Source organism: Apaloderma vittatum, unplaced genomic scaffold (assembly GCF_000703405.1).
Source record: "Apaloderma vittatum isolate BGI_N311 unplaced genomic scaffold, ASM70340v1 scaffold20634, whole genome shotgun sequence".
In the NCBI taxonomy this organism is placed as follows: domain Eukaryota; kingdom Metazoa; phylum Chordata; class Aves; order Trogoniformes; family Trogonidae; genus Apaloderma; species Apaloderma vittatum.
The window spans coordinates 6,433-31,222 of NW_009711188.1; the positions used below are offsets into that span (position 1 = coordinate 6,433).

At 36.9% G+C, this 24,790-nt stretch overlaps 1 protein-coding gene across 1 annotated transcript in view; it reads left to right on the forward strand.

Annotated features, from left to right (window-relative positions):
- Nucleotides 1-24,790, forward strand: part of AQR (aquarius intron-binding spliceosomal factor) — a gene marked incomplete at both ends in the record, with an annotated part of 35,352 nt that overhangs the window by 5,538 nt on the left and 5,024 nt on the right. The window contains 19 exons of the mRNA XM_009867574.1: nucleotides 465-605; nucleotides 2,179-2,247; nucleotides 2,743-2,843; nucleotides 3,544-3,620; nucleotides 4,855-4,919; nucleotides 7,073-7,189; nucleotides 8,133-8,246; nucleotides 9,094-9,197; nucleotides 9,980-10,082; nucleotides 11,838-11,958; nucleotides 14,692-14,833; nucleotides 15,565-15,743; nucleotides 17,554-17,721; nucleotides 18,132-18,301; nucleotides 19,351-19,592; nucleotides 21,252-21,398; nucleotides 21,907-21,976; nucleotides 23,675-23,785; nucleotides 24,629-24,738. Of these exons, the coding sequence (XP_009865876.1) occupies nucleotides 465-605; nucleotides 2,179-2,247; nucleotides 2,743-2,843; nucleotides 3,544-3,620; nucleotides 4,855-4,919; nucleotides 7,073-7,189; nucleotides 8,133-8,246; nucleotides 9,094-9,197; nucleotides 9,980-10,082; nucleotides 11,838-11,958; nucleotides 14,692-14,833; nucleotides 15,565-15,743; nucleotides 17,554-17,721; nucleotides 18,132-18,301; nucleotides 19,351-19,592; nucleotides 21,252-21,398; nucleotides 21,907-21,976; nucleotides 23,675-23,785; nucleotides 24,629-24,738 (2,351 nt within the window). The remainder of the gene's footprint in view (nucleotides 1-464; nucleotides 606-2,178; nucleotides 2,248-2,742; nucleotides 2,844-3,543; nucleotides 3,621-4,854; nucleotides 4,920-7,072; nucleotides 7,190-8,132; nucleotides 8,247-9,093; nucleotides 9,198-9,979; nucleotides 10,083-11,837; nucleotides 11,959-14,691; nucleotides 14,834-15,564; nucleotides 15,744-17,553; nucleotides 17,722-18,131; nucleotides 18,302-19,350; nucleotides 19,593-21,251; nucleotides 21,399-21,906; nucleotides 21,977-23,674; nucleotides 23,786-24,628; nucleotides 24,739-24,790) is intronic.

Here is a 24,790-nt window from a genome sequence, read left to right on the forward strand (position 1 = left end):
GAAGAAGAGTTCCCCAACTGTAATTAGTCACTGGTGATTTTTACCTGCATGCTTTTTGCAGATCATTAAACAACTGCCATAGCTTTGGTCAAAATCTACCAATTCTCTTCTAAGCTGTGTCATTTTACAGTAATTCTGTGTGATTGCCAGTTGAACATTACCACAACACAGTCCACTCCGCTTGTGCTTCGTGTTCTTTGTCCCATGCGTCACGTGTGCCAGGGTGCACAGAAGGTCATAGTCCCACTAGGAGCATTCCCATAGTATGAGGATCCCAGGTCAGGAGGATATAATGAGTCTCTGTGCTTGTGCTGCCAGGTCAGAATAAATAAATAAAAAGAAGAAAAACTCATCCTTTCTTTTACAAGTTGCAGTGGATTTGGGGAACTTAGGCTATGTTATGTGAATGAAAACTGAAATGATTTGTATCAACCTGACTCAAAATCAACTTCTTCTGTTTGTAGACGTTCAAAAAAAAGCCAGAACACTTTCCCTTCTTTTTCAAATGCATACTGGAAGCGTCGCTGGTTGAGAATGACAGTGAATACTCTCTGCATGAACAGACAGTCCTGTTGCTTTTCCTTGATCACTGCTTCAATAGCTTGGTATGTTAAAAGTAGCTGTAATACTTTCTGTATATTTATGCCATTCTGTGTTAACAGGAGTTTAGTTCGAGTGATTTCTTCTTATGAGACAGACGAAACAAAGTTCCCATTTAAGGAAGATGATGGTACTGGAAGGCTTTTACTCTTTTTGACTTTTACTTTCTCTATCACATTTGCTTTTCTTTGATGTCATGGAAAAGACTTGAAATTGGTGGACTGGCATTTCTGTAATTTAAATGCATAGATTCAGACTTATCTTTAAAATGGTGCCTATTTTTATTTGAAAACGTGTGTTACACTTAAAGCAGATTACTTAGTACTGTGCTCTTTTTAGTTTGGAAACTGCACAAAATTATTTCCTTGACTACTGAGAAAGACGGTATTTTTTTCACTTTTGAAAACAGGTTTAAATAATATTTCTGCCTGCACTTCTCCTGAGTTTAAGAAAGCATTGGACCAAGTTGTGTTCTCAATCTGCAGCAAAAACACCGTCACGCATACTAAGTAGCAAGTGTGAAGAAAAATTTACAATTATGTTATATGAAACAGTACAGTTACTGTTCATGCTACTGGGCTTTTTCTTTACATTGCACACAGGATGTATCAGTTAAAGGTCTGTGTAAGTAAAGAACAAAATTGTGTCTCACAGACAAAACAATTTAGAAAGTGTACTATTTGATTTTGGAACTAGGAATGATGATGGGAGCCAGTAATCATCCTGAATCTTATGCTTATGTGTACAATTTATTGAGGCAGTATTTTTCTGTAGTGGTGGTGGTACAATGGATCTTTATTTTGAAGGAGAATTTGACAGTGACTGTATAGAATCCTGCTCGCAGAGCATATTTCTCGTATAACGTGATATGGAAGCAACTAAAAAAATGCTTGTAAAAACATAGTGCTATTAGATGCTGCCCTTCTGTGTGGAATGCGGAACAGGATAGGCACAGTAGTGGCTTAAGTAAGGAGCCCTGAAGCATGGAGTTTCAGAATGCTGAGAATGGAGTATTTGAAGATATTTAAGATGTTAATGATGTTTTCAGTAATTTATGAAATACAGAAAACTTTGTGGATCCAGATCACAGGCAGAGTTGAAGAGAGAACATTTTGAAACTACAGTTGAAGTTACATGAATTATAGAGAAAATCAGTTATTTCAGATCATGGGAAGAGTGTAGATGAAGTGACAGAAACTTGATAAATGAAGGGCTTCAGGAGGGAAAGAATAGAGTAAAAACAAATAGAGAAGTCTCAGCTCAAGGTCAAGAAATGACTGAAGAAAGAACATCCGTTCTTGTGAGCATCTATGATAAAAACCCATATGAATGGGGCCCCTGTGAAAGTGTTAAGAACTGACAGATACCATGAAAAGAACCTAAAATACAAAAGTAATTTTAGGTGTTACTGGGTAGGGCTATTTTGAAGTTTCCTGTTAGGAAATTGTGAAATCCAGTACAACCACATAAGGATTTCTGTCAGACAGTAGTGTACATTGATACATTTCTGTAAGGCAGGCATATTGGAAAACATAAGAATTTTTTAAAAAATGTTTTCTTTCTGTAACTTTCTAACAGGAAGTGGATTTGATCAGAGGCCAGGTGCAGCAACTCATTTCCTTACCCATGTGGATGGCTCTACAACCTGTAAGCATAATACTAAGCTGGTAAAGCAATTTTCTAGGCATTATCCAAGTCCTGTAAATTGAATTCTTCTGGAATACCGTTATGGAAGTCTTGGTATTTAAAGCTGCCTACATTGCTATGCAATTATATTTTTGTCCGCTTGGTAAAATTCTCTTTCTTGTTTGTTGATAATTTCCACGTAATTGTAATTATTAATTGATTGTGTAATTTTTCATAAAACTAAACTTTCTTGTTTATAGCTTCTTCAAGCTATAATTTGTAGACGAGGTCATGAGATCCGGGGGACTAGGGAATGGAGCTGACATGTAGCCACAACTCACTCTACAAGTATTACATTCTTGTTTTGCAGTGATACTTATTGAGATCAGATTGAGACAGCTGTTTATTTTGGTTTGCTATATATTTTTTTCTTACTAAAAAAGAAGACTGGATTGCCTTTTTCTCTCTTGTGGAAACACAGATTATTGGTGGTTGAGTAACATTTTAATATTTCAGAAACGACTGGAACAAGAGCTAAAGAAAACACCAAAACTAAGAAAATTCTGGAATCTAATTAAGAAGAATGATGAGAAAATGGATGAGGAGGCGAGAATGCGGTATGTTACAGAAACTTTTTTTTCCTGTTAAATTCAAATCCCTTAATGCATTCATTGTGTTTCAGCTAAAATAAATTATTTCAATTAAAAAAAAGTGTGTTAAAAAAACCTGTGAAAATGGCAAATAAGAATTGATCATATGTGATCTCCAGAAACTATTTTATTTTCCTGTAATCCTTATGCAAAATACCATTACAGAACTTAGTATTTTATTTGATCACTTAATTGGTGATACCAAATCTTAGAGCTATAAGATGAAAGCACTAAGAATATGTTCATGTACATACTCATATTTCTTATGACCTTTAGCAAATGTGTAGCTCTTAAGCGAATAGCTTATGTAAGTATTTGAATAAGTTTTTTTAATCCCACCAAAGTTAAACGTTCCAATACTTTTCTGTTACAGTGTGGTAAGGTGTAGGTGGTGACAAACTTCTCTTTGATTCAATAGAAGCAGGGGCTGTTAATCATTTCTGTGCCTAAAAATGTACACTCTGCTAATCTGTCTGCCTGAGTGCAGAGAGGAGAGTTACCATCTGAACCCTTTAAGTGTGTTTCAAAGCAACCTGGTAGCATTATGTAATTTTAAAAGCAGCTGATATTGTGAGGTTAGTGTAACTTGTGTATTAGTGGAAGATACGATATGCTTCTGGTCTGCATTTCAGGAATATTAACGCTTTTGTCCTGTGTCTGGTTTTAGAGCATATCAGGAGAGAAGATTTCTTTCACAGCTTATTCAGAAATTCATTTCTGTGCTAAAATCAATACCTATCTCAGGTAACTGTGCTTCCTGTGTTTTGTTATCTGCTAATCTGTTTTAAATTCCTTTCTGTTGCTGAAGCAACTATTCTTTAGAATACCAGCCTGAGTTTGGAGACCTTATCTGAATGGGGTTTTAATGAAATCCATGACTGTCTGCATGGATTTTATGTCAAAATAAGCATTCAAATCTGTATGTTCTTTAAAAATGAAATACCAGAAAGCCACTTTAAACATCTTCTCCTTCTATTCAGTATGGACTTAATAAAAAAAGTATTCTTGGGTACTGATCTTCTTCATTGTGTGCTTACAGCCTTCTTACAGCATTAAAACATTTCATACATACTTAAATGCCTTGTTAAACAGGTGGTATAAATGCGTATCATAAGACTCTGTTCTGTCAGTGCTATTGATTTATGGTAAGAACAAAGGCTTAAGTGAAGTGAAATTCCGTAAGATTTGACTGCTCTTGATTTATAAGTCATTGTGACAAGTAAAATTATATGCTTGCCTGATTTAGAAAGGAAAAGTGTTTATAGAGGAAGGTGTTAGCCTTTTGACAAAAAGGCTTATTATGCTCTTGGCACAGGATAATGTGGGTGAAATCACTTCTCAGAGTTCTGCTTTTGCTCTTAAACTCCTAGCAAACTTCAGCTCTTAACTGAGCTTTAAGGAGAAATCCTCTGTATATGTGGTTTCCTCAGAAAGGATACCTGTCCCCTCTGTTTTCCCACGCGTGCAAGACCTGTTTTAGCAAAATTTACATTTAACAGTTCTTTGGAGGATTTAGGAAAATAGATGCTCATTAACACAGTGTTGTGTTTTGATGTGATTCTAAAAGCTCCACAGTAATACCTTTGATTTTGAGTACCTTTGAATTTTGTCAAGGCCTTTTGCACACCCCTTGATTGCAACTTTAAAATAGATATTTTTGAGTACCTGGCGTTAAAAGTTCTTAAGAAGCTTCGAGGGCCATTGGTATTTTGTGGAAGTGTACCTTTTTGTATATCATTTTGGTTATTTTTTTCAGAGTAGATAAAATCACTCCTGAAACTCCGATTCCATTACTTTCTTTCAAATTTTTCCTGGTTTGCATCGAAAGAAGAATGTGCTAGTTAACTTTTTAATCTTGTTAAAGGCTAATACTGGTATATTAGTGGCATTTATTACATTTTTAAAGAACAATTCAAGTATATTGTGGTGTGGATCAGTTTGGAGATAGTTTTTTTTGTTTTTGCTTTTTTAAATCTAGGTCCTATTTCTATGGACAAAGTTCATTATTGTGAGAGATTCATTGAACTCATGCTAGATCTTGAGGTAAGTAATTAGATTGTTTCAACCAGTTTCCAAGTGTAATTTTCTAGATTCTACATGTGTAAAGTCATGATTACAGCCTTATTCCAATCAGCAGGTTGTTAGGTCACAGACATGCATATGGCTGCTTAATAGTGAGGTTTTGTCTTTAAATAGGAGGCTGTAGCAGTGCATCCAGATTGGGAACTGAGTAGCAATGTTTATGAACCAGTTGAAGTGTTAGAGAAACCTGAGATCCTAAACTGCTCAGTGAACATGACTGTTAGTTGGAGTATTGGTAATAATTCTGGCAGTTGATGAAATGTGCAATTCTTTAATCTGCCAGGAGTAACCCAATGCGTGGTAGGTCACTTAAGAGATCTTTTGTGTTGTAGGTATAATAGCAGAAGGCATCAGTAGTTCTGAAATGCAAACTCCTCCTCTTTGATTAGAATTCATTATTTAGAGGTAAAAGTTCTGGTGATCTAGGTTTGTTAATAGGAGGCCAAGCAAGGTTTTGTGAAATTTTTCAGCAGGCACTGAGAAAGTGGAACAAGTTCAAGCTCCGCAGTACCAGTATTAAAAATAAAAAACATTAATTTACAATTTCTTACTAGTAGCAATTTGTTTTAAATAATTCCAGATTTAGAAGGCATTCTGAAATAAGACAGTTTTCTGTAACAGTGATAACAGGGAACTTAAAAATGGCTTGATCTTGAACTCATACAGGCTAGCTGTCCTCTGCCAAATCACAAAAGTATCCTGTGCTTGTAGTTGCTATTGAATGAATTCTTTTAAATTAGTAGCTTATCTTAAAGATATAATATCATCTTGTAAGAGAAAATAGATAGTTGAAGTTAAATGTAAATGTGGCTGTTACCCAGTATGCTTAGAGGCCGTACATTTCATGTTGGTTCTTAGTGGGTATTACAGGAAAGTTAGAGTTCACAGTTTGTGAAGCCTGTTTAAGTGACTGGACCAAGCTAATGAGGTTATCAGCTGCAAATCCAGGCCTCTTTGCCTCTGTAGTATGTACTGTGTTAGTGGGCCCTTCTACCTATGTTGAGGCCTTTTTCAGGGTATCACTGTTTCATGTTACAATGTAGGCTGCCCTCAAAACTTGGTGATTTGGTGATTTGAAAAGTGTTACTCCTTGAAACATTTTTGCTATTTTCTGAGTTTGTTTTTTGTGATTGTGCAGGGTAGTTAATACTGCCTGCTACAGATTCTTTTAGTTTCTTCATCTGAGGTCTAAACACCATGTTGATGCTTTTTGGCTTTTTAAATTCTGTGAATTTAAAAAAGAATTTTTAAAAAGAAAAATGAATTGTTGATGTGTACTACTGTGAGTAGTTGAACAGTCACTACGTACCGCAGCTTAAACCATTTACATTGAAAAGAAGGTCGTAGAATTACAGAATGTTGAGGGTTGGAAGGGACCTCTAGAGATCATCCAGTCCAATCCCCCTGCCAGAGCAGGGTCACCCAGGGCAGCCACACAGGAACGCATCCAGGCGGGTTTTGAAAGTCTCCAGAGAAGGAGGCTCCACAACCTCTCTGGGCAGCCTGGGCCAGTGCTCCGTCACCCTCACAGTAAAGAAGTTCTTTTTTTTTTTAAACTTTAAAAAGATATGTTTCATTTACAGAAAACTTTTATAGGTTTTGAATTAAAAATCTGAAAAATTCTTAGATCTGTTTTGAGTAACGAAGAATAGAAGATACCATGCTATATTTAGAAGAAACACAATCTAAAATCTCGAGAAAGACAAGATTGCAAATTAATGAGTATTGAGAACAAACATTTAAAGCAATGTTGCTGCAGTTCAACATACCTTTTGAAGCACACAGTCATTGTGTAGACTCTTAGTAGTAGAACAATTGCTTTATTTAATATATTTTTTATTTCTAGCAGGGTGCAATCTGCGTAGTGGCAAGTTCGTGCCATGCTCCCAGTCGTATAAAAGGCTGTGTTCATAGCAGCCTGCCTGTGTAAAACCAGACTCTTGGCGTATATAAAGGCTGCTTCAGTATGAGAACCTCTGTTAGGGTGTTAGATATGTAAATAACTATGGCACATTGTATCTTGATAGGCCTTCTTGAAATAAAAAAATATGAGAAATCAGGATTTGTTTAATTTTTAAGAATTGCTTGTATTAATGTGAAGTTGGTGATGACAGGCTTTGCTTCCCACTCGCCGCTGGTTTAATACAGTGTTGGATGACTCCCATCTTGTTGTTCACTGTTACCTGTCCAGTCTTGCTAAAAGAGAGAAGGAGGGTCATCTCTTCTGCCAGGTGAGATACAAGTTACTGAAAATAACATTTTCATTCTGATGCGGCTCTGAATACTGTAGTTGTTTCATTTTATATTTATTTGTTAAGGCAGTTTTTCCTCAGGGATGCTAACTACGTGGTTTTTTAAATCCTTCAGACAGTAGTTCTTTCTTACTTGTCCCCATGTGTCTAACTGCTTTTACATTTCTGACTCTGTTTTTGAACGGTTCTTAGAAGTACAACTCAGAAAACAGTGCAGTTTCTGGCATTCTTTACCCCACGTACAGCAGACGTTGTCACCAGTGCATTCTCCTGTGCTTGATTTTGATCTCAGACAATTATACAGTGCAGCTGTTTTTCACTGCTGTCCTTAGTTTACTCAGTCAGTGAATTGTTTTTTATGGCAGGATTGGAAGATGTGTCCCCTTTCCTGCATCTCAGGTGCTTATCCTGCTGCATACTGTCCTCCATCTCTGGCATTTATTCACTTTCTCTGAGAGTCAGTGCTGATGGAAGTCAAAGCCAGCAGCACTTCTGACTAATTTTCTTCTTCCAAGTTACATAATCTCATTGAAAGGTAGGATGAATTCTAGAGCTGATGTCAGAGGGGGCAGGAAGGAGCAAGACCTCTCCCTTTTGGTAGCAGAAAGCAGTGAGTTTGGTTAAGTGTCTCAGTGAACCTTAGTGCAGTTAGTTTCAGTTTCAAGTCTTAATATGTAAAAGAAGCCACATTGGCTGTAGACTGTCCCGTAATTTCTATAGTTTGAAGATGAGATACATAAACAAAATTATTTTACGCATTGGCCAAGTATAAAACTTAGGTACTGCTCCTTAGTCCATTTCTTCAAGAACTTTGAGGAGCTCTTGTTTCTGCTCAGGTTTGTCCTTTTAAGTTGTGCTTTTGTTTTTGATAGAGTGTCTCTTATTGTTAATCTGCTAATTTCTTATATGGATGATGTCTCAGCTTTTAGATATGCTTAAATTCTACACTGGCTTTGAAATTAATGATCAAACTGGAAATGCTTTGACAGAGAATGAGATGACAACGATTCATTACGACAGAATTACTTCTCTACAGGTAGGCAGATGGCAAAGTGCTTATGAGAGGGAAGTTTTTGCTGTTGTGTTCTAGTTTTGCTGTGTTTTGGTTTTGCTGTTGTGTTCTAATTTGAATCTGGAATAAGCAGTAAATTACTTCCCAGAGCAAACCCCTTATTTTTTCCTACTGAGTTACAGGAATAGTTTTAACTTGACTTTCTGTACCATATCAAAGGCAACTAATGCTTCAATGTTATGACTAGAAAATATGCTCTAGCAAAAGACCACTGCTTGTGATTTCGTGTTGTCGAGATAAACTGCTCCGGTTAAATCTATTCAGAAGGGGAAATGAAGTGCTGTAGGAATGCATGATTATGCAGTAGGTGGCACCATTTCTTCAAGATCGGTACACACATAACGGTAGCAATAGTGGACCCATGTACGTAAGAGAAACTAAAAGCGCACATCGCTTGTAGCCATATAAAGATAGTGAACACTTTTCAGATTATTTTTTCTCATAATTTTTTAACAAAAAAAATTGAAGGAGGCATAGTTAAATTAAACTTGTTCCTTGTTTTTCTTAGTTGTCTGCAAGACTACATGTCTGCCCCCTTATGTTTTGTTTTAGTGACAGACAAAATGCTGATAGAAGGATGTATAAAAAAAAATACAGTGTTGGAAGCACAGGAGTAACAAATATCTGGTGCTAACTAAGAATAATAGACATGTCATCTGGTTTCTATTTCTGTCCTGTTAGTGTCCACAGGATACTACTATTATGTGTTATGCACCAGAATAAGCTATGCTTTTGTATAAATATTTAGAATGTTATTGAATTGTTTCATTAATGTGCTTACATTCAGTTTTGGGGTATGGGTCTTTTGTAGAGAGCAGCATTTGCACATTTCCCGGAGTTATATGACTTTGCACTCTCAAATGTAGCTGCAGTAGATACTCGGGATTCACTGGTGAAGTTGTTTGAACCCCTTAGGTAAGTTATCAAAATGAAATTTAATAGGAAGTTGAAATTCTTTGTTCTCACTATGTTGTAATTTTATGGACTTCTAACCTTTTTTCTTTCTGATTTCTCGTGTGGCTTCTCAAGTTTTTCTGACTTGCCATGGTGCCTCTGCATCTGCTGGAATAGGGAAACAAGGAAAGTTTGTGTCCACTACTAGAACTCCAGTATAAGAAAAATACCTTTATTTTCCTTATTTTTCTAATGAATGTAAGAAAGTACTAATTTTTTTTTAAAATAGTTAGCTGCTTAAAGTAATTGTAGGAGTAATTCACTTGCAGTAGTTAACCTCTGACTTTTAAAATCTAGTTTTCTTTTCTCCATTCTCTACAAAAAGTACAACAGAAATCACAGAATTATATCACTCTATTGTAAATGCTGTGATTAAAGGGACAGTGGTCTGGATTTTGACAAAGGCAGTGCATGCTCTGTTGTTTGGTTCTGTTTTCTGGGACATGTCTTGAGTCAGAGGTATTCACGCTCCACTCAGTTTGTTGCGGCTGGGGGGCTTAGCTTGTGCCTTGTGCTGAGCGCACTTCACCTACCAAAGCGGGTGCTTTGTGACAGGTCCAAAAAATAAATACTTTAAATACTTCAGGCTTTACTTAAAATGCTGATCTGCAGTTGTTGGTCTCTGATAAAACTTACGGTTGGATTTTTTTTGTTATTTTAAGAAAAAATAAAAGATAGAGTGGGTGCTCTTGTGGTTTCAGTGCGAGTAGCCCCAGTCTCTGCTTTTCCCTTTTTCTGTGCAGTGCCAGCGTTCTCCACCGGGTTGCCTCCTACCTGTGCCTGCTGCCGGCCCTGCCCGATGGGGATGACTCCCCCTGCCCCAAGGAGTTCCTGCTCGAGCTGCTGGTAACCACACGACTCGCACAGCTTATGATTGTTATCACGTTCCTTTGCAAGCTCAAAACCATGTAGCTAAATTATAGAATCATAGGTCTAGCCAGCTACATGGCAGTAAGGTTGGCCATTTAGGTTGCTTGAAACTGTATATTGAAGTATTTGAAAGTGTTCACTTGCAAATGTAGCTTCCCTGAGAAACTAGTATGTGTGTGTTTGGTGTAATGGTTAATAAGCAGAATCTCAGCAAGAGTTTTGAGTTCTGGACTAGTTTTTGCTCTCTGTGTAGTAACCTGTTTCACAGAATAGTCGGAATTGGAAGGGACCTCCGGAGATCACAGAATGCATTGGGTTGGAAGGGACCTCTAATGGTCATCTAGTCCAACCCTCCTGCAGTGAGCTGGGACATCTTTAACTGCATCAGGTTGCTCAGAGCCTCATCAAGCCTGACCTTGAATGTCTCCTGGGATGGGACCTTCACCACCTGGGCAACCTGTTACAGTCTCACCACCTTCATAGTCAAAAACCTTCTTCCTTATACTTAGTCTAAATCTACCTGCTTTTAGTTTAAAATGATTGTCCCGTGTCCTGTTGCAACAGGCCTCACTAAAATCATCAAGTCCAACCCCACACTTAAAGGAGGGTCACCTACAGTAGGCCACACAGGAAGTCGTCCAGGTGGATTTGAAAGTCTCCAGAGAAGGAGACTCCACGCTTTCTCTGGGCAGCCTGTGCCAGTGCTCCGTCACCCTCACAGTAAAGAAGTTTCTCTTTATGTTTAGTTGGAACTTCTGTGTTTCAGCTTGTGAATGTTACCCCTTGTCTTGTTACTGGGCACTACTGACAGAGTCTGCCTATTTGTCCCCTTTAAAAACAAAATTTCTGCTAAAGTAGATATAGCTGTTAAATACCTATTTGGTTCTTCAAGCCCATTTTAAATACTGCTTGATGCACAGAATGATTCTTTGGATATTCAGCGTATAACAATATGACAGTAGGCTTCTACTCTGATATAAGTATTAAAATGGCATAGCTTTTTTAATCTAGTATCAGTTTTAGAATTGCATAGCTTTTTAAAAATTCTTTTTAATTTATGTTTGTGTCTTTAAAAATCATTCATGTAATTTCCTAAGATTCAGATGGCAGTAATATGATGCTTATGGATGCCATGGAGAGATACTTGTTCAGACGACATATTGTAGTCTTGGATGGATTTTTTTTTCCCTCCTAAAGAGGGAATTAAGACTAGCTGTTGCTGAATGAGCAGTGTTAGTTAGCTGTTGACCATATGTTTAATGGAAAATAAAATAAATTTAATTCGAAGTTGATTCTCAACTAAATATTTTCAGTTCTGTTGTGCCATTTTTGGTCTGCTGAGTAGACAAATTATTGTTTGACCCATGTGTCCCGTTCGGTCCCCATGTGTTCCCATTCGGTCCCCATGTGTTGCCTGATCTAGTCGAGAGGTGGCGTCCCTGGCGGCAGGGAGGCTGGAGTAAAATGATCTCTAAGGTCCCTTCCAGCTTAGGCCATTCTATGGTGACTTCACTACTATGACCAATATTTGGACTGTATGTTTGTTCATATTCTGATGTCACTGTGTGCATTTAGTTAGAATTAAAAAAAAACTAAACAAACCCAAAACTTATTAAAAGAGAGAAGATGGCAAGTAACCACCAGTAGTCTTATGGATTAATGTATATGTTTCAAAAACAGATTTATTGTGCCTTCTGACTTACAGAAGTTTAAAATGCATCTTTTCCTTAGGTTTCCCGTCATGAGCGACGAATATCTCAAATTCAGCAACTCAACCAGATGCCTCTCTATCCCACAGAGAAGATTATTTGGGATGAAAATATAGTACCAACTGAATATTATTCTGGAGAAGGTATGATTCAGTAAATGCTGCAAATGTGCAGTATGTTCAGTAAATGGTGCAAAAAAAACCAGCAGGTCTTAGGTTCACATTCATTCTGTCTTCAGAACTTATATGCACTACTTTGGCATCCTCCTATGCTTTAGAGTAAGATCAGGTTTTTTTGAGTTGTGCATGAGAAACTCTGAGAGGAAATTGTTAACAAATTTATAATGAATTTCAAGAAAAATCTAAAGGCCTGTGTTTGCACAAAGTCATTTGTTTGTGTCTAATCTGGGTAGCAGATGTGCTATACCATCAGCTGTGGCACAGGTAGTTACTGTAAGGTGGAGCAGGTTATAAACATGCAAAAAAGCTGTTATCTGTGTTTTGCTTTAGTTTAAGAAAGCCTTCTTAAAAAGGAAAAAGAGTGATGATGGGAGGAAATCAACACTGTCTCTTCCATTTCAAGGTAGAAGTGTACACATAGTTATTGAAAGATAATGCACACGCTCTAAATTGAGAGCCTAGTGTTCTTGCTCAGTGTCATAGTCAAGGAAGCCAACTGTAGTTACTGCAAACAAGAAATTATGTAATTTTAAGATTTGCAGCAAACAGCGCATGTGTTTTTGTCTAGCTGCTTAAAAAACTTTTTTAGTGTGAATCATGAAGATTTTTATTAGGAGCGTGAGAATTTCCATGTTAAAAACTACAGTTTCAAATACTGTGTATCTTCAAAGACTATTAAAGTTTTTGGGGTTTTTTTATGTAGGTATAAGCTCTAAGTTCAACTGCTTAGCATAACTTAGTTTTTTGGGGTAAATTCTTTGAACAGATATTAACGAGAAAAAAGATTTTTGAAATCTGACCCCTTTAGATAGGAAGGTTATAGGCAACAAAGAATCTTTTTCCAGATAGATGAGATACAAACAGCATCTAGAGATCTGCCCAAGAAGCGATAAAGTACTTATGTTTAGCGTGATGCAGGTAGTTAAAAGATTATTCAGTTTCTGAATAATAGGCCTCCTGATGGGGCTTATCCTTTAAAACATAAACCAAACAAAATAACAAAAGAACAGGCAAAAAGCCCCCAACAAAAAAATAAAAAGAAACAAACACAAACCAACCCAACAAAACAGGATGATTGCTGTAATTCCAAGAAAATTAATATCTAAAGGGCTTATTTTTTTAATTTCAGTGAACAACACATAGGTTGTAATAATGCTCTGGAACATTCGGGTTCTTCAATACAAGTCAAGGTAGCTTTGCTGTCATTCAGACCGTATTGGAAGGCTGACTTTGCAATACTTAACTTGTTCATGCACTGTGTGTTTATTTTGTGTTTTATTAGCCAAATATATTAATCACAGTATATGTGTTCTTGCCAGCGGGTAGGAAGAGCAGCTCATCAGGTGTGTTTCTCTGTGATTTTGTGACTTTAATAATGCATTAAAGAAATTTTATTAATGGTGACAAATAAATTTGGCATGTAACAGTGATTGCTAGTGGAAACATTTCCTGCTTCTGTGGTGAACTCTTCTGCTATTATTATCTGTTGTGAAGGACTGCTGTTGCTGTCACTGTTAAAAGTATTTTTCTATTTTGCTTCTCTTAATTTTCACAGGTCTTAAGCATAGCTGTCAAGCTGGAATGTTAGTCAAGTGATGTTAAATGATTAACATTCAAATTTTCCAGTAGAAAAAAATCTTGTATCTGAAACTACCCTAAAGCTATGCAAGCTTTAGGACCTTTTGTTAGTTAATGAGCCTTTTTAATCATTATTTAGCGTTATTTAATGCTGGCTTAATTATTGCATTCCCAAAGTACCATTACTTTGCCCTGTTTTTTTATAAAATCGGTTTTTCTATAGTCTGAATACAGGGATGGATTCAGTCTTTAAATAGTTCAGAAGGATGAAAATTCCTTTAATCTTGGAACAAGCAGAATGCGTTGGATTGGAAGGGACCTTTAAAGGTCACCTAGTCCAACCCCCCTGCAGTGAGCAGAGACATCTTTAACTAGATCAGGTTGCTCAGAGCCCTGTCCAACCTGACCTTGAATGCCTCCAGGGATGGAGCCTCCAGCACCTCTCTGGGCAACCTGTTCCAGTGTCTCACCACCCTCACAGTAAAGAACTTCTTCCTGATACCTAATATAAATCTACCCTCCTCAAGTTTAAAACTGTTTCCCCTCATCCTGTGGCTACGCACCCTTGTACAGTCCCTCCCCAGCTTTCCTGTAGCTCTCTTCAGGTACTGGAAGGCTGCTATAAGGTCTCCCCAGAGCCCTCTCTTCTCCAGCCTGAACAGCCCCAACTGTCTCAGCCTGTCCTCATTGGAAGGGTGTTCCAGCCCTTTGATAATTTTTGTGGCCCGCTCTGGACCTGTTCCAACAGTCCACATCCACCTCCTTCTTATGTTGAGAGCTCCAGAGCTGGACACGGTCCTCCAGGTGAGGTCTGAGCAGAGCAGAGGGGCAGAATCAGCTCTCTCGACCTGCTGGCCACGCTGCTTTTGATGCAGCCCAGGATGCGATTGGCCTTCTGTGCAGGTTCATTTAGGGAAATCCTGGAAAATGTGTGGTTTTTAGTAGCTTATATTTATAAAAGGAGTTCCTAGGAGTTCCTAGAATCTCCAAGGTTAACAACTATGATGGTTGTAAAGTAATGTATGCATGTATGTATGAGTTCCTAGAACCAATATATTAATTATTCTTGTTTTTGTTTTTCCATCAAATACCTTGTCTCTTCCACCTTTACATCCTTAGGCTGTCTTGCACTTCCCAAATTGAATCTACAGTTTCTGACTCTTCACGACTACCTGCTGAGGAACTTCAATCTTTTCCGCTTAGAGTCTACCTACGAAATCAGACAGGACATTGAAGATAGTGTCAGTAGGATGAAACCATGGTAATATTTATTACCCGATGCAAACCAGTCAGTTAAATTGTAATGAAAATGCATTCAAGAATAAACAAGTGATATTATGTATATACTAAATACATAATAAAAAATGTATTTTAAATTATTACATCGGTACTATGTTTTATACTAACTTCTTCCATAAGGTGTTGGCATCCTGCAGGATGATTTCCTAAGGGTATGTTGATGTACATCCGTGTAAATGTGTTAAGAAAGGATGTTGGATGCTAACAACGAACCTTTGTTGTGTTAGGATGGATGAGTTAGTTTTGCAAAAGTAAGAAGCCTTGGCTGATGTTATGAAATGGGGAAACCTGCCATTGACTCTTCTGGTTTATGGGAGTTACTGAGTATTGAATTTGCCATCTGCCACATTTTGATCCTCTTTAGATTTCAAGGGATCATTTGACATGATACCTCTTACACTTGGCAGTTGCTTTTCGTTATCTTCCCTTTTTCTTCTCCCCCTTCTTAATAATGCCAGCATAGGTTGCCTTTGTTTCTTGAAATGTAACTATAAGTCAGTTTGTGTTATGCTTCAGTTCTAAAAAGCAAGATTATGCAAATCTGCTTCTGTAGCATTTGAAATTAAAACTTCTACTTTTGTCTCAGAGCTCACAGTGAGGTAAACTGTTTCACACTTTAAAAAAGGAACTGAATGTTATCAGGTAATGACTAACAAAACTTTGATGTTTGGGGGTTTTTGTTCTTTTTTTTAGGTTATCAGAATATGGAGGTGTGGTCTTTGGTGGATGGGCTAGGATGGCACAACCCATTGTCTCATTCACAGTGGTGGAGGTGGCAAAGCCCAATATTGGTGAAAATTGGCCTATGCGAGTACGAGCAGATGTTACAATTAATTTGAATGTCCGAGATAACATCAAAGATGAATGGGAAGGTACTTGCATTCTTTGAAATAAGGTGCTCAGAATAAGTCGTCAGAATTCACTGTAATATGTAATACAATCTTATTTGTGAAGAAGGTGCTTTTTTAATCTGAGGTAGATACAGATTTGCTGTTCTTAATGTACTGTTTAAAAGTCAGTTACTAAAAATCCAATTCTAAGAAGTTTATACTTTCCTGGAATGAGGATTGAAATTATTGAAGTATTTACATGTCCCTTAGGAACAGAATGTTTACTATTTCAGCCTGATATCATTCAGTTTGTAACTGTAAAATTCTGGCAAAAGTAACGTAACATTTTAAATTCATATGCACGCTAATAATGTCATATTGGAAAAGTAGTGGGGAACGTGATACCTGGAGAGGACAGATTTTGACTTACTTCAAACCAATGCATTTTAGTAGGTTTCGGTGTATTTGAATGTTGTTAGGAAGTGCTGACTGTACCAAATACCGTTTCTTGCAAGTCTCCATAGGCAACAGTTCTTTTGCTTGGGGAGCTGAGCTTTAGTTGACCATATTGGCAAGTCACATAGAAGCATGTACTTGCACTTGGATTATCAGTAAACGTCACTCCCTTCTCTTTTGTTAGAGAAACCTGTTAAGTGTGCTGGAGCTGCACAGTGCGATTACAAGTCACGTAGCACAAATGCTAAAGCTGGAGCACATGATAAATAAGCAGACAAAAGTTTGGCAATGGAGATTTCTGTTAAAGTGAAAAAGCTAGGAGGATGGCAGCAGACTTTACTGAAGGTAGCTATGTAGTGGTACACCTAGCTTTTTAAATACTGGAATAGCCTCTGTGATGAAAAGCAGTAATGCTTTTATCAAATCTGACATGAAGAATTCATGAATCATTGTCTGACATAACAGGGACTTGATGGAACTGCTCTAGGTTGGATAATATCTGGGTGTAATGAGAAATTATTTGTCTCATATGAAAAACACCAAATGTATTCACTAAATTTTGCACGTCTTAGATCTGTGAGAATCTATGTATCCTGGAGAAAAAGATTAGTGTTCAAAATGACATTAGTGAATTGGAGAAACTGTGGTTTAAAAGTGGGGATTAATACTAAGATACTAAACTTAAGCAAGAACAAGTCGCTGCACAAATGCCAGGTAGAGGAGTAACTTGTTAGGCAGTAGCTCTGCAAAATGGAAAAAGTCTGAGGTCATCATGGCTTGAAGTGAATGTGACTGCACAACAACATGTTACTGCTGTGGGAAAAAGAAAAACACTCAGCCAAGTCACGTCAGGATTTATAAACTGGAATGTAGCATGGAAAACAAGTAACTGGGCTAAGTGACCTTTTTCAGTGTTAAGTAGATAACTAATTTTGTTTAGGATTGTGTGCCCAGTTCTATGCACTGCACTTAAACTGTTGTTAAAAAAAATAGTATTGGAGGTTAGTCCAGAAGAAAGCAATGAGAATCAATGACAAGCCACGTTTGAGATAAGACTGAGATTATCTAGGTAGTGTAACCTAAGTAAGATTATTGGAAGAACAGTAATCTTGAAATAAATAAGTTTATTATCGAGAAAAAAACAGTCAATTTCTCTTTATCATATCCGATGTCCTAGCGGATATTAGTGTGCAGGAGTAGTGGAAAAGGCTACGACATCTTGCATTCTGTATCCTCTTAAGTTAAAGGCATATTTTTGAAACAGAACACATTGTTCTCTGCACAGGTGGGGGTTTATTTAAAAGAAATTTTTGTGCATTCTATTATATATATGAATGCCATTTTCCTTATCCATTCCTTAACAATCAAATCACCAAATGTTTCTTTTTGGAGTCAGGTCTGCGCAAGCACGATGTCTGCTTTTTGATTACGGTACGTCCCACACAACCTTATGGCACCAAGTTTGACCGACGACGACCTTTCGTTGAGCAAACTGGCCTGGTCTATGTCAGAGGCTGTGAGATCCAGGGCATGTTGGATGAGAAAGGACGTGTTATTGAAGAAGGTATGATAGATATTTTTTCAATTTTATTTGTTTTCTTAAACAGCCTGATAATTATTGACTTGTTTCTCTGTTAAGAGAGTTCCTTGCATTCATTACCTACTGGAAAAAACCAATTTCATAAGCAGCCTGAGAAAAGTTAACTAGTTTTCTTTGGTAAGATATGATGTAATTAGATGAATTACATAAATCCAGTACATTTTGGGTTTAGGAATAAAATAGCTTATATTCAAAAACTCTTTTAGAAATTGCATGAAAACAAGAAATAATGTTCATAATGCTATGCAGAAATTAGTTTATCATATGAATTTGTCTGTATTTAATTTCTGGAATGGTTATGGATCATTTATTTGAATGATAATCTGCATTTAGCACTACTTCAAATTCTAATCTTACTGTTACGTTATGGGTAGGACCTGAACCCAAACCAAGACTTAAAGGGGATTGCAGAACATACAGAGTTTTTCTGGACCCAAACCAGTATCAACAAGACATGACCAATACAATCCAAAATGGAGCAGAAGATGTTTATGAGACTTTCAATATAATAATGAGAAGAAAACCAAAAGAAAACAATTTCAAGGTAAGGTGCTTGCTCACTGACACTTAGGGTAGGAGTTTGTCTGAATTTACCAGCAGTGCTGAGACATGTTAATTTTAGAGGCATGTGGTTAGGCTTTTCAGGTCATGTTGGATCACTTCAGGAAGTGAGACCATGTCAGCTGGTGGTAACTTCCCCCTAAGGATAAACGTCGAAGTAACTGAAAATCAGAACGCTCCTCGAGTATATAATAAAACATTAGTTGATAATTTAAGTTATTTAACAGGTAACCTATAGATAGGTTGTATTTAGCCTTTTGAGTTAAGGGAGTGATGGAGACTGAAAACCTGTTTAGACAACCTGCTCCAGCATTCAGTTAGCCATGCAGTAAAATCTCTGACATGTATTTAAGTAAAATTTTCTGCATCTCAATTGTGTCCATTGCCTGTTGTCCTTTCACAGGGCATTACTGAGAGGAGCCCTGGTTCCAGTTCCATTGTCCTTACTCTTCCTGCCATTATTTCGTTTTTACACAAACTGGTAAAATTCTGCACCACCCCCGGAGTCTTGTCTTCTTGAGAATAAACAATCCCAGTTCTCTCAGCCTCTCATATAACAGATTCTTCAGTCCCTTCATCGTTTTAGTGGCCCTTTGCTGGAGTCATTTCAGTGTGTCTGTGCCTCTTGTCCCGAGGGGCCCAACTCTGGGCTCAGTGCTCCAGATACAATCTCACTCGTGCTGGGTAGAGGTAAAGAATCTGAACCTTTACAGAAGTTGACTATTTAAGCAGGAATGATGGTTGCATTGCTTTGATTCCTTGAATGATACACAAGCAGGAAGAGGGCAGAGTCCTGCCTGTTGGGGCTGGATATGTAATTTAGACTATCAGAATAAAATTCCATGCTTGGTTTTGGCTGGATATTTGTTACAAAAGCAACATTTGGGCTCAATCTACTCAAACACCTGTCAGTCAAAGACTTTTATGTGCTAGTAGCTTACAATAGACTTGATTAGTTTTCATTATGTCATGTTTCTTCGTTAAAAGGCAATCATTCCAATAATTTTTTTTTTCTATTTTTCGAACCTGCAGGCTGTTCTGGAGACTATTAGGAATTTGATGAACACAGATTGTGTGGTTCCTGACTGGCTGCATGACATCATTCTTGGATATGGAGACCCAAGTAGTGCACACTACTCGAAAATGCCAAATCAGATCGCAACTCTGGATTTTAATGACACTTTCCTGTCCATTGATCACTTAAAAGCTAGCTTTCCTGGATATAATATTAAAGTGACTGTTGACAATCCAGTTCTGCAAATACCCCCCTTCAGGTGATCTCCAATAGTCAAATATTCCTGGTCTGGTGTTAAGTGTGTTTTCAGGTTCAGTGGTTGAAGGGATGTCCTTTCTTTCTTTCTTTCTCTCTTTTTTTTTTGTTTAGAAAAGTTGCTAATATGTTACATAACTATGTAAATCTTATCTGTCCTACAGTTAGGCTCAGAACAAGCTTCTGCTTTATTCTGTACAAAAATGGATCAGAGCATTGCTTGTAGATCAGCCTGTTGAGTACGTAGGAAAAGCAACAGTATGAAGTAGAATCAAGACACGTAGTAATCGCTTCTGCAGTATAGTATCTAGCCTCCTCAAGTTCAGCCTAAAAGATTTTTAACGGCATAGCTTCCTTACATGTCTCAGTACAGGAAGCTCAGAACAACAATTTCAACATCAGTTAAAATTTGAAATTGGAAAGGCCATAGAATCAAAATAGAGAATTAATTCAGAAATGCCATGTTACTTATTTTATTTTATTTTAGAAATTATTTCTGAAATAGGATGCCTACCTTTGTGACTGCTAAATGAGATTACACGTTTTGTTTCAGTGATGGTGTTCAGCATTTTAGGCTTGACAGTTCTGTCCCTCCTGCTGGACCTTCTTGGACTCTGGCAACCAAGTTTCACAGTGCATAGTGAAGAACAGTTTCTTCAGCTGGACTGAAGAAAATACATCTCTTTTCCCTTATAAGTTCATAAGAATTAAAATATGTTTCCTTTTGAAGGACTAGGTTTGATCTGGGGCGGGAAAAGGTAGCTTCCCCCCTCTCCCAGTCAGCTCTTACCATGGCTAAATTGTATCTTGAAAAGTAGGGAAGTAATCTTCCATGCTTTTTTTTGAAACACTGCGTGTAGAGTATGCATGGAGAAGACACTAGCACTATATAATGATATAAAACGTCTGAAGGCATAAAGACATTATACCATGCACAATTTCCCTTGATGAGCTGATGTTCATTTTCAGTACATAGGTTAAAATACAGATACTCCTCTTTACGAAGAGCTGTTGCTCTTCCTACTGCTGCATTTGACCTGTAAATAGACTGAGATTATTGCTGTAGAAGATGTCTGCATTGTTGTCACATGATAATAGGATAACCATTGGAATTCATTCACTATGACTTGTTTCTGAATTAGAGACGATTTCTCGCATATGATACAAAGAACTATAAGAAAAATGGAAATGTGAGAATAAAAGGCTTCATGTGTTGGAGCAGTTTGAGACTGACTTATCTCGTATTAGAAAAGAGAGAAAAAAGCGTGCATCAGTTCTAGAACAAAATCTAGTTATTACTGTTGAACAGATGATGCTGATGGCTTTCTGTTAAAACTTTATTCCTGACCCTTCCGTTTTTGTTTATGAACTCTTTGTATTTGCTTTTTTTCCAGCTAGCTGTCAGCACTGCTCCTGAATTTTCAAGCTATGTAAAAAGTTCTTTTGACACACTTTTTGTCAAATCTACTTTCTTAAAATCAGCATCATTATTTATTGTTCCTTTTATTTACCCTTATTAATACTTTATCATTTGCAACTATTGTTTCCCTGGTTTGTGAAAGTTTGACTTAATGGTGACAAAAAAAATCTTTCTGTATAAACTTCTAAGACAGTCTGTGTTATAATGCTTGTTGAAGTGTAGTCTCAAATTATCTTGTTACAGGATAACTTTCCCAATAAGGGGAGGTAAAGGAAAGAAGAGAAAAGAGGAGGGTGGTAATGAAGAAAAACCTGAAGAAGCTAAAACACTGCTTGTAGAGCCGCATGTAATTCCAAACCGGGGACCATATCCATATAACCAGCCAAAACGGTAATAAAGGGGTAACTTGTTTACAAATGGTAACTTATGCATAGCAGTTCATTTTCAGAAATGCTTAAGAAATAATATTGTTGATTATTAAGAAAATGTCATTTTGGTTTCATTACCAGAAGATTTTAATATTTTATTTTTAAATCAAACTATTCTGTTATACTCTCTGATAAAAAATTCCCTTGAAGAGCAATGTGTCAGGACTTTAAATCTTAGGAGAATCATGGCAAATAATTTTGCAACATTCTCAGCAAATAGTAACTGAAGACAGACAATCTTTATCATGTGGACAACTTGATTTACTGCATGGTTTAGAATCTGCAAGATTGTTATGCCTATAAAGCATGTAGTTGTAATGTTGGTTTAATTTATAAAAAAGTTTGCAAGCATATAGTTCTGGAAAAACATAGAGCCAATTAATTTAAATCCAATTTGTTAAAGAAGTTGCATTTATCAAAACTGTTGGCAAAATCAATCAGTTCTCTGTTCTTGTTTTGCTTTGTTACAGCAATACTATTCAATTTACCCATACTCAGATTGAAGCTATACGTGCGGGAATGCAGCCTGGGCTGACTATGGTAAGAATATTTTTAAGGATTTTATACGCTTATTTATTTGGTTCTGACTTTAGCTACATTCAGCAAAATCCCAGTAATGCCCATTTTGGTAGCCTTGCTGAGGGCACTTCTATTAGTAGTTTAAAAATATTAAAAATTGACATACAAAATTCAACATCCTCCCATCTTCAGAAAATCATGCAGAAATGCATTTGATCTCTGCATAACTGCGTCCTGTGTTTCAATAGCTGAAGACTTCCCACAACAATTGAATTTGCTTTCTCAGTAGTTGGATTGCTACTTTTAGACAGTAAAACTTGCCATGTCTGTCATTTTTGGCTGTTTTAAATTACTTGCAGCATTTTTTTGTTTGATCTAACTCCATTAAAGGAAGTGAAAGTCGTCGAATTGCCTTCAGGGAGCATTTTTCTGCTGCCTTGTGAAATGTGATGTGCAGTTCTTTATCATCTACTGACTTCCAGAACTAGGAAGTTAACAAACCAAACTAAAACGGTAGATTTGGATGAAAATCGTTATTGATCAGTGAATTTCTGCAAAGGTCTTTAAAGTTTGCCGCTCTCAGTTAGACTTTAAGTACAAGTCTATGCTTGTAGTGATTCAGTGGAATGTTCAAATGACTTTTCTCCGATACTCTAAATTTATTCATGGTCTATATAGGAAATAATGCTAATTTTTAGGTTTTTCTATTGGTCTTCATTGGTACCACACCCTTCCTCCTCCCCTTTCTCTTCTCGTTTTCCACTCCTTATACATTCTATTGCCAGCACACAAAAGATGCAAGGCAAAGGAAAGAATAACCTTCAGTCAGGCAAGGACAAAAGGCATATAATTCTGCTAAGAGTGCTGAAATAAGTAGCATTGTAAACATGTTTAAAAGTTACTTGAATTCTTGACACTGTTTTTGAGTATGGAGTGTTTTCTACTGGAAGACAGCAAAACTTTCTGGTTGCTGATAGAATATCAACTTTAAGGTCTATTTAGAAATCAAAGCTGCTTTTTTTTTTTTTCCCCCCCTCAATGCTGTGAATATGCCACAGTAATAGATGCTTTGAATTTGGTTATTAAACAGTGTTGGAAGGGTTTTTTGGTGTGATTTTTATGTGTAGATATATATAAAACCTGCTGTTTGTGCTTCTTAATGCTGAACAAATTACTTTTGAGATACTTTATAATACTTGATTACTTTTTAAAATGTCTCAAGTGTAAATTTTTGAATGTTAGTATAATTGAGCCTGTAAAAACATTAACTATCAGTATTGCTTCTGGATCATCAGTTGTAGGTTTCTGAATAAATAAAAAGCATGGACTCTTTCTCATTCTTTATATCAGCCTCACCCTGTTCTTCAATTGTGTGTTTTGATGCTTTTTTCACCATTTCCTCTGTGTTTAGCCTCTCCTGGGGCTCAACACCCCTTTTTCTCTGAGGTGGGCTGTTATTCCTCTTAGACAGGACTCTGCATTAGTATTGGGCTAAATCTGTCACGGTGCATGTACATGTTCTTGAAGTTCACAGAAGCCAGCAAGCAGTTGCGTGTAAAATAGAACGGTTTTTTGCTGTTGTTGTTGTTAATGTGTGATGTCAGCATCTTGTGTGATTGTTCTGTTTTTTCTCAGCTGGCTATATTTCTGTGTTGTGCAATATTCTGATAAACTGTGTGTTGATTTTTTTTTTTTGTTCAATTTTTTGTTTGACTTTAGGTTGTGGGTCCTCCTGGTACTGGAAAAACTGATGTAGCAGTTCAGATAATATCCAATATTTATCATAATTTCCCAGAACAACGAACTCTTATAGTTACCCACTCTAATCAGGTAAAGTATAAGTCATGTCTGAAGTTTTCCTGTAACTGAAATCAAGAACAGCAGATGTTGAGATCAGTCGGTTTGGGATTGCAGTTCTCTCTTAATGAAAACTTGAGTTGGCTTGTGTGCAGTTTTGCCAGTTTCATAATGTGAATTTAAGATTTATTTTTTTTCTGAACTATTTTTCAAAGGTTTTAAATATATTTAACTGGTTGGGGTTAGAAATTTAGAAGTATTTTGAAGAAGTGTCGGCACAGTTCTTGCAGCTGCATATTCGGTGCATGTGCGCCGGATTTTTGCTAATTAACTTTCTTGACACTGCTTGCTCTGTGCTTTATGTTTCCAAGGGAAGGCCTCTTGAACTAATTGCTTATTTCCTCTTCATAAGAGATGAAGTCTAGCTGCTAATTCTCAAGTATGTATAAAATAAGAAAGATAATGATAAAAGTCTTAAAGATTTCCACTCTTCTAATGTACAGTAGGAGTTAAATAGTTTCAAGTCATCTTAAAACATGCTTGCAAATTGTGCTTCTTAAGACAGTTTTATAAAGTCATAACTTTATCAATTAAATCAGGTGATAGAATCAAATTTTAAAATGATTTTAAATTTGTAAAAACAAACTTAATTGTTGTATGGAGTATGCAAGTGCAAGAGTTTTAGCAGGCTGATTTCCCTGTTGTCAAGATTAAGAGCTCTAGTTTCAGTATTAACTTAATGTTTGTATTGGCTTCCATTTATACAAAACCAAGCATAATTTCCTAGCTGGCTTACTAATAATTCTTCGGTTTTCCCCTGCAAGAGCCTCTGAACTTCTAAAAACTGCCTTTTCTTCTGTTCTTGTCAATCTTTAGGCCTTGAACCAGCTGTTTGAAAAAATCATGGCGCTGGACATTGATGAGCGTCACCTCCTGCGTCTGGGTCATGGAGAAGAGGAATTGGAGACAGAGAAAGATTTCAGCAGGTGAGGAAGGAGGTGCTAGTGATAAACTCAATTTTGCTACAATATTTATGCA